This window comes from Alligator sinensis, unplaced genomic scaffold, assembly GCF_000455745.1.
Source record: "Alligator sinensis unplaced genomic scaffold, ASM45574v1 scaffold1091_1, whole genome shotgun sequence".
In the NCBI taxonomy this organism is placed as follows: Eukaryota; Metazoa; Chordata; order Crocodylia; family Alligatoridae; genus Alligator; species Alligator sinensis.
In genome coordinates this window covers 246,060-256,034 of record NW_005842896.1, presented here as the reverse complement: position 1 = coordinate 256,034, position 9,975 = coordinate 246,060, and the positions used below count along the sequence as shown (strand labels likewise).

The window sequence follows — 9,975 nt, the reverse complement described above, 5'->3', positions numbered from 1 at the left end:
TCCTGCTCTATTATGCTTTCTAAATTAATCTCCCCTGAACAGTTTATCTCTCTGCCCTTTACAGTTTGCTTTCTATTCTCTTGAGACTGATAGCCCTAAAGTTCTTATCGATCCTCTTGTGGATAAAACCAGCACCAGGTATCTATGCTATTTCTTTTAGATACATCATCTTCTGATACCACTGCTCATAACATTGCCTGTGTTTGAACTATAGTAGTTCCAGATATTTCTCCTGAAAAGGAATCCTAAATATCAGGCTAGTGTTCAACTAACTGCCCTATCTCAAATGGGGGACAAGAAGGCTTTATCATCTCGCTTCTTCTATTTTGCACTTAGAAGAGGGCACTAGAAAGAGCGTTTGAGTAGTAGTGGTATTAAAAGAGAGACAGTGCTGGTGGTGTGGGGAAAGCGACCTGAAATCAGAGGCATGCCCGGGCAGTTCTGCTCCCTGCCTGAAATAATGGCAAAATACTATCAAATCATGCAGCTGAGGAATTGTGCTTGCCCTGAGTTACCAGAGTCTGAAATTTAGAAGGCCCTGTTAGTACTTGTGCTTTTCCTAGATCTTCCAACAACAATGGTAACCGGATGTTCATGTGGCTAAGAGCTCTGGCTTGGAATGAACTACTGTAACACACACTGCTAGATACAGCAGCTCAAGATTGCTCAAAGATAATAAGCTAGTGCAGAAATTAGCTGCCTGCTTATTAATGTTTTGCACAGGGAGCACCTGTTCATTACCCAGTGCTCCACACGCTGTGCTGGATTCCAGTTTGCTGTCATGAGATGTCATTTTAAATCTGTAATGAAGGTTTATGGTCTGGGTTCTGGGTATGGGAGACCTATATTCCCATGGCTCTTCTCTTCCCATTAAATAATACAGGCATTTAATGGATCTGCACACAAAGAGGGTGAGGCATTCAGACTGTCTAAAGCACAATCCCACAATTCTCAGAGCATTTTGGATCTGTCCCAGAGTGTTCTGAAAGAAGACTCCTGGAATTGGCACTCTCTCCTGCCTAACAGAGGACAAGCTGGGTCACCTACAGAAAATGTACCTTTTCCTGCCACCATTAAGTTTGATAACCACTAAGTTGAACTGGTATTTACTTCACTTTCATGGAAAAAAATTATGCAAGAAATGTTAACTACAAAAGCTGTTTTTTAGTATTTTTCTATTTGGAGGATGCTAATGGTTTCATATTTTAATTTGAAAATGTCAGGGAGACTATTTTATTCTCATGTTTTGGTTAGATTCATATATCAGATGAACCTAAATGAATTCTATTATTGCAGAGCCCATGCCAAATAAAAACCCCAGAATGATCAATACATTCTAGTCTTTCCCACTGCTACTCAGATGTAAACAGGGGAACAATGCTTCATAACTTCACCATGTTTCATGCCAGGACCCCCTGAGAACACAGCAGGAGGAAGACAAAAGGTTTTGTGGAATGGAAGATCTGGAAGCAAACTTTGTGTGTGTGTGTGTGTGTGTGTGTGTGCGCGTCTTTTTATACAGGCAAATACTGAAACCATTTTGCAATTTAAAAAATTGGAACATTTTTACTGGAAGTAAACTTGTAGGATTGTCCTAGCTCCATTAAATCCTGCATTGTCAGTATGGTGTGGAGTTACACAGGGAAATAGCATGCAAAAGCGGGTAATTATGACATCTTGCCCAATATGACCTTGGGATTCAGAGGCCATGAATCAATATTTAATGCTCTGTTGAACATTTTATAAAGTTTTCCCTGGTATGTCATATATGCAAAAGCTGGCACTTGGACAAGCATCAAAGTCTCCCAAATTGGGGATTAGAGTGAGCTCATCACATCATGGTAAAAACTAGTCTTTGTTCCCAGTGTGACATCTTGCATTAATAGGAGATCATTTTCTCACAATCGCCACCATTCATCTGGAGTGCAATGGGGTCTGCATTGAACAACTCCTCATTGAGCTGCAGAAAACAGGGAAATAACTGCCGAGTTTTCCCGGTTACACTATTGATATTTAAGTGTTGTTCTCTGTAGGGACGTAACAGCTTAACTCCAAAAGGGCTGTGACCTATTTTCATGATTACTGCTGTGCTAATGAACAAATCATTAAAAGACATGCTACAAAAGTTTCAAGGAAGATGGAGGCACTGAAAGAACAGGCTGGATTAGATCAAATGTCTAACTCGGGGCATTAGTTGCTCTAGTCTTGTACTGAACAAAGTATATGGGGATACATATTTGCAAGTACAAACTCTTTATCTTTATATTCTACTTCTGAATTCTTTTATCTTTGAAGCTATTTTCACAGCTAGTCCAAGATTTGGGTGATCAAAATATATTCTGGGAGATTTAAATATCTATACACCCTATGCCTAACCATCCTAAGGCATTAAGGAATGATTTAAAAATCATCAGTAATATAATATACGTTTTTGCTGACAGATGCTGTCTTGCGTTTTGTGTTTCTCTTATTGAGGAAGTCCCAGATTGCAGATCCTATCTGGTTTTCATCTGAGGTTTTGGTCTTTTATTCTCTCTAGCATTAAGGTTCGCTGTCACAAGGATGACAAGATATGGGGAGCTCATGACTGAGACCAGACTAGTACCTGATCTCCATCAGTCTTCAAGGCCCTTGTTTTACACCAAAACATTTGATGGGATATGCAACTCCTAGAAGGGAAGGGTCAAAGCAACATGGTGGGTGAACTGATCATCATTTCTAAAGAAGGAAAACTACACATGGGGGAAAAAAATACCCAATACAGCAGAAATGCATGGTATATGTGAGGGAGGCCCCAGGTAGATCTACCCGATTCTCAGCCCAGCTTAGCAGCTTCTGCAAGAACCTTCCTTCAGGTGGAAAGAGATGGAGCATAACAAGCTCTAACCACGCTTTCCCCACAAAGCAACATGCCACCTAATACCGGGAATTCAAAGAGGCTGTAGCATAGTGTCTCTAGTGGGTTATGGAATAGAGAAAATCCCACACAATTTACTGATTCGTTTTGATGCACTGGCTGGGGGAGTAGTTAGCTGATTGCACGATTTCACAATGATTCCACACTTAATTTATACAACACAATTTTATTTTAAAACTCTTTGCTACGTATATAACACTGCTTAGCTTTAAGAAACACCACAAACATTAAAAACACAATAATTACATATATCAGAAACAATGCTCCGAATGCACTTCCTTCCCAAACAATGCTATAAGAATTAGTGTTACAAAAACAACTACAATTACAACTAAAAGTTAAATCTGAATCAATACTATTATTTTTCATAATATACTTACAATCCTAGGATTCCGAGAAGCCAAATACCAAAATATGGTTTCATTCCTCAGTAGTACGATTTAATGGGATGGCCTCAGTAGTACGGTTCAATAGGCTGGCCTCAGCAATACGATTCAATGAGCTGGGCTCACCAGTGATAGGACTACGTCCCCTTCCTTCAGTCCCTTTCGGGCGCTCCGCGGCTTCAGCGTGAACTAAGAGATTCGTGTTCACGGAGAGGTTGGATTAGGTGATCAATCTAATCCGACTTTACACTTGCGATTCTTCCTTCGTTGTTCTGCAAGTGAAGTCACCTCCAAATTGGGACAGTAAGTTACAGGTTTTTATTGAGTGAGCTGCCGTCATTGGGCTCCTCCTACTCAACTCATCATACCTCCCAAATTTGGGCTCGGATCTTACTCAACAGAAATTACCTTTGTTGAGCATTTTAAATTACTCTTAGGGAGACTTCTTCCATATCACTGTAAATACCTTTTTTCTTAGCAATTTGGTTAAAAGGCCTTAGGCTTTGATGTCTCGGAATTCAGGATATTTGCTTTCTTTGTAAAAAACTTCTAGATACAATTTAAATTAAGACTTTAAGTGAAGTCAGGACATTTCGCACGTAGCTCCGAAACAATGAGCTAGATAAGGAGATAAATCCTATCTTCTTCCTGAAACTGGCTAATGGGCAACCTTTACAAACATTCAAACTATTTCATTCAATATGACACATAGAAGCCATACCAGCTCAATGCTGTTTAGCAACTTCCTGACTGAGTATGAAGGCAGTATTCCTGTACTAGTCATTCTGAACCAGTTGAGTGACTACAATGCTTAAGAAGGAGCACCTATCACCTGTCCAAAATAAATTATGTATATATAGCTCCAGATCTTGAATGCAAACCCTGGTCTTAACACAGGGGTGGGTAATATTATTTTGGCTGGTGGACCACACACATAAAATCTTTAAGAAGATATCATTTTAATACGTTATAGATTAAAAAAGAATTATACTAAGAATTAAACATCTACTATAACATTGTAATTTGATTAAAAAAAATAACTTTTGCCCCAATTTATGTTTTTTAAAGTAGTGTACATAGAGGCAATTGCATAACAGCTCAAATTAAGATCCTACTGTGGTGGAGGGGTGGGGAGCTGCCTATATGCTAGACCTGGGAGCCAGCTGGGGGTGGCTGGCAGGGGCAGGCTCATGTATAACAGAGCTCACCTGAGTGGGATGGTGCAGGCTCAGTTGTGGTTCACTTGCACCTGCCCTGCACCCATCGACAGCACTTTCCTGGCCCCTTCCACCCACTGAGCCACCCACAGGTGGCTGCTCATCGTGTTGGGGGTGTGGGGGGGTGGCTGGGACCTGGAGCTCTGTACACTGAATCAAGAGCTGCTCAGCTGCAGCTTCTTCCCTGCCTTGGCTGGGTATGTAGTGGTACCCAGCATGTGCCCCATGGCTGCTGTTGCTTCCCTGCACTACCTGCTGTTTGGAGGAGTGCATCAGGGACAGAAGGAAGAAGTGAAGGGGAATTAAGCAGTATGCAGGCAGCTACAGCAGTCCTACTGAGAAGCTGTGCATGCTGGCTGGGGCCAAGGTAGTGCTGTCGGTGGGTGTGGGACAGGTGCAAGAGGGAGCGTGGCATGGGCTGCCCCAGGCAGAAGCCAATGGAGCTTGGACCCACGCAGAGCACTGCAGGCCAGATACAATCAGTTGGCAGGCCAGACCTGGCTCATGGGCCGTATTCTGCCCACCTTTGTCTTAACAGCTCTAAATTGCAAGTCTTCCCAGATGGGGTACAGGAGAAAGAAACGTCATAATACATCAACTCTAAAGTAACTCTTGCTTGTTTTCTGAAGTGTACCAGCCAATAAGGTAGATGCTTGCATATATTTGTGTTTCATCCTGCTGATACTGGAGCCAGTACAGAAATCTTGTATTGAAATCAATGGACACAGAAATGAGCCTCTTTATTCCCAAAGAAAATCAGTGGGACCACAATACATAGCACACCCAGAATAATCCACAAGGAAAGGCATTAATAAATTAATTAAATTCCAAATTATTTTCTCCACATAGAGCTAGCGCATAGCCTTTTACAGCAATTTGCCCCTATGAAAATTTAAAGGTGTAATCACAAACCCTTTTTTTGAGTTAGGGTACCACAGAAACTAGATCAGAGGAAGGGCACTTGATGCCTGAAAGCTTATCCAATAGCCCTTCCCCCTCCCATACAGCTGGTCCAATAAAAGATTTTGCAAAAAAATCCTTGCTTAAAGAAGGTAGCCAAAATTGAAAGGCCCAGTTTCATCTAATTACTTGTATCATTTGTTCTTAGTATGCACTGGCATATGGTAAATTAAGGTAGACCATGCAGTGGCAGAGATAAATTGTCCACCACATATTTAGGTCACACTGCTGACAGCATTGCAGCCTAAACACTTATCCATACCACTGCCTGGGAAAGAAATTTCCATCCCTGAAAAATGTTTGAGACTTCAGTTCACTTTTTCCCATCCAAGTAAGGACAAACTAAGAATTCTTGAAGTTAGGCATGTAGCTGGTATACCCAAGCGAGAGGCAGAAAACCCAGGTTCAGGTCCTGGTTCTGCCATTCTCCCTTGTTCCAGATGAGCGAGTGCCCTGGCCAGCAGGCTATTGGCAAGTATGCAGCAGTCTCTCCTTTTCTGTTTTTAAAAAATAATGGAATCACTGGACTCAAAACTTGACTCTGTTCTCTGAAATCCACCAGGCTCCTTTTTTGACAGATCTCATTCATTCTTACTCCCAAAATCCATCCTAGACCTAAGAAATATTTCCTGAGGAAAAAGTTTAATTAAAATCAGTACATTACCACAAAAAAAATGGGTTTTGCTAAATTGGCAGTTTCTAATTAAAAAAAAAATCACAAGAAAATGTTGTGTCAGCTCTCCTGACATTTCTTCTTCTCACCAAGGTTTAAACCAAGGAAGCTCTGCAAACAGCCCCAGCCTGTAAAAAAACCAAAAATACCCCAAAAACCTAAGAGGGAAATTATGGTCTTTAGGATTATTCCCTTCACTTTTAAACAGCTTCACCTCTCTCCATCACTCAATTGAAGGAGTCATTTCTTCCTTCTCAAAACAGAAGTTTTGCTTATTGGCACCCACAGTTACCTTACAATATGGACTAACAACCATAGGCAGTGATTGATTTTATTTACTATAGTCCATGCAGCGGTTACACTATTGGTTTTCATACTGCACGGGTTACCTGCTATGGAGGAAGAGTAATGGCATGTTACGAAGACATGACCTTCACAACCTCAACTCAAGGTGAATTTTACCAGGAGAAAATGCACAATATATATCTACGCATGATATGATACTTAACAAGAAAAATAAAAGATTAAATTCTCACATATATTCTCTCACTTGATTTTATTCCTAGAGAATGCAAGGACCCATAATGAGGCAACTAATTTTACCAAGCAGTTTCTTATTGGGACTGAAATTCATTTATACTCAGTTACTTTTACACTGCCAGAGAAGTACCATATTTTCTTGCATACAGTGTGCCCCAGAATAAGATATGCAACTTGTTTTTGAAAGGCAGAATGAAGAAAAATCTTTCCATGAAAATACTGGTAAGTAGCAGTAAATGAGTGTACACTAGGGATGAGTAAGTAGCAGTAAATGAGCGAGTAGCCCAGCATATTCATTGCATTGCTCCCTGTAGAACATGTTCAGCACTACTTGCACTCCCCCTTGATAGAGGCTTAGAATACAGAAACTGCTCTTACCATATTTTCTCACTTATAATGCACAGTCCAATTTCTAGCAACAGATTCTTGAAAAAAGGGGTGTGTTTTGTGTGATAAAATACAATATACAGCTTCTGTGGATATGGGAATCAAGCCCATTAACTTTCTCAAAATCTGTAGAATTGAATGAATACTGAATGAAATTTCTGTCATAGAGCTGTATTGTTTGCAAAGTGTATGGCGTATTAAAACTAAAGACAATGAGCTAATGTGGCAAACGCACACCTATAATGACAAGAGGCAACACATTCTGCAAAATGGACTTATGCAAGCTTATGTAGCTTTTCTAGTAAATCTCTCCAGCATCTTAACACCAAGTATAGAATCTGTTTAATACCTTATTGGCGTTTCTCTCCCATTTTCTAGTCTCTAGCCATCAGATAACACCAAGCCCTGTTTGACCTTGGCCCTCCAGTCCCCCAACCCCAACACTTTTCCCTGGATTTTACCCTTACACAATGGGTGACCTTTTAAAAGTGCCTTTACATCCATGATATACGACTGATTAATTAAAGGTAACCAATAGTTATAATCATTTAAGGAGGGTTACTCTATAATTCAGGGGTGCAAAATTATTTTGGGCAGAGACTGCTTACTGAGTTTTGGCAAGCCATCGAGGGCCACATGACAGGCAGCTAGGAGCAGATAAATATTAATTTTCTAAATTTTTTAGGGCCCCTGGGCCAGATAGAATGGCCTGGCGGGCCGCATCCGGCCTGCGGCCCACATTTTGCCCACCCCTGCTATAATTAATCTCAGAATATATACATTTCTAAACATACTTTAAGTATAACAAATAAAAAATAGTTGGGATTTTTAAAAACAATTAATATCCATAATGCAAGCTAGACATACTTTTCAGAATGAAGTATAAATCAATACTCCATCATGAGGATGTCACTATATGTAAATAAGGAGAAGGATACTAAATATCCTAACATACAACTTAGGGAAATTTCCTGGTAATAAAGTATCAGCCAGTATACTCTATGAATCTATGAATCAAGTACATATAATTTTTCTTTAGGCAATATGTAAATATGCAGAATTACGTGCAGTTATGCCTGTGTAAAAATATATTATGACTGATTCTCAAACTGCATAAAAGTAAAACTCTGCATAGGCAAATTATTTATACATTTCCATAATATCTTTGAGGCATCCCAGGTTCGCTATCTTTTTAGAAAAAAAAAAATGCCTAAATGTTCAAACAGAAGCCTTCTGAATAAGCCAGTCCCTGCATATAAAAGTGCTGTGTAAAAAGCAGGGCAAGAGCAGAATCTAGCCCAGGGGCAGGTAATTATTTCAAGTGGAGGTCCACTTAATGAGTTTTGGCGAGCTGTTGACGGCTGCATGGGTAGCCCTGCCCCTTGACAGGCACCCACCGCCTGGTCGCTATCTTGGGATCAGAAGTCCTGCCCCCTAACCCCTGACCTTTGCCACAGAAGTCCCTCCCCTTGCCCACGAAAGTATTCCTTTTGGCAAGGGGGTTGCCATCTTGGAACCAGAAAAAAAAATTATACTCTAAAAATCAAGCATCTACTACAACATTTATTTGATTTCAAAACAAAAAAAATTGTCCTCATTTACATGTGTTTGCATACTATACATAGAAGTGATTGCATAATAGCTTAAAATGAAGTCTTACTTTTGTATATTGTGTACGGGGTGTGAAGGGGTGTGGGGGAGGGTGTGTATGTGTGGGGGGGTGAATACAGTGTGTATGTGTATGTGGCATGGGGAAGCATGTGGGTGTGTATGGGTAGTGTGAGTACATGTGTATGGTGGTGCAAGGGGAGTGAAGGTAGCTCCCCTGCAAACACCCCCTACACACACACAGATGGCCCCCTTCCTCATTACACACAGCCCCTGCCACCACCACCAGCAGGCAGCAAGGCCTTGGGACACTCACAGCCCACAGCAGGCAGAGACTCCCGGCAGTGCATAGTCCTGGCAAACCCCAGGACTGCACGTGGCGCCACTTCTCCCCTGCCCGCTGGGGTCAGGGCTGAGGGTGGGGTGGAACCCGTTGGGCCTTGCTGCTGCTGCTCCTGGATCCTGCTGCTGCTGGTGCCTCATCAGCTTAGACAGGCAGCCATGGACAAATAATAATTAATTTTATAAACATTTTTAGGGGCCCCATGGGCTGGACAGAATGGCCTGGTGGGCTGTATTTTGCCTACCCCTAACCTAGCCTCAGCTACTGTTTTAGGGCACTACTCTGACTAAAGGTTTTCTGGAAAGGGAAACAAGTACTCTAAAAGTAAACCTGTTAGTCTTCCTGCAGGCTTTTACTTTTAAAATGCTGGTGGTAAGAGTATTATATATTTTTTTGACACATTACATGAAACAGTGCATCATCTCCAAATGTATATCAGAGACAGCATGGTCTAATGGACAAGACACTTGAGGTCAGGAGGACTGGGATATATTCCAGTCTCCACCACTAATCTGCTCTGTGACCTAAGGCAACTCATTTCACCTACATGCTTGTTCATATAACTTTAGCAGCAAGTCTTAGTGAGGGTAGTGCCAAGCACACTCTGCCTGTCCAAGTCCACAGATATCCAGACCCATCAGTTTACCAATAAAGCTTCCCTGGACTCATCCCAGCACCCATTCTTAAGGCCACTTGAGACTGATAACTTTAAAGCACGTGCAGGGATAGTAGTGTAACTAGGAATGGCCGAGTGGGGCACTAGCTCCAAGTGCTGAGTTAGGAGGGGCACCAAAATCATCTCCTACTCCCATGGAGTCTGTGCCCCAGAAGCAAAAGCAACCCCACGGTGTTGCTCTTTCTGCAGCAGATAGGTCAAAGGACACCTTGCTCCTTCTGGAAAAACAACAGCTGGAGCAGGCAGGCCACACTGGGGCTGGGGGGGG

The 9,975-nt window shown here is 41.6% G+C and overlaps 1 protein-coding gene across 1 annotated transcript in view; it reads left to right on the top strand.

Moving 5' to 3' along the window:
* The window catches only part of LOC112548049, a 37,495-nt gene extending 36,402 nt beyond the window's left edge, over positions 1–1,093 (top strand). The window contains exon 3 of the mRNA XM_025192127.1: positions 884–1,093. Coding sequence (XP_025047912.1) covers positions 884–1,093 — 210 coding nt within the window. The remainder of the gene's footprint in view (positions 1–883) is intronic.
* Positions 1,094–9,975: the final 8,882 nt, after the last annotated feature.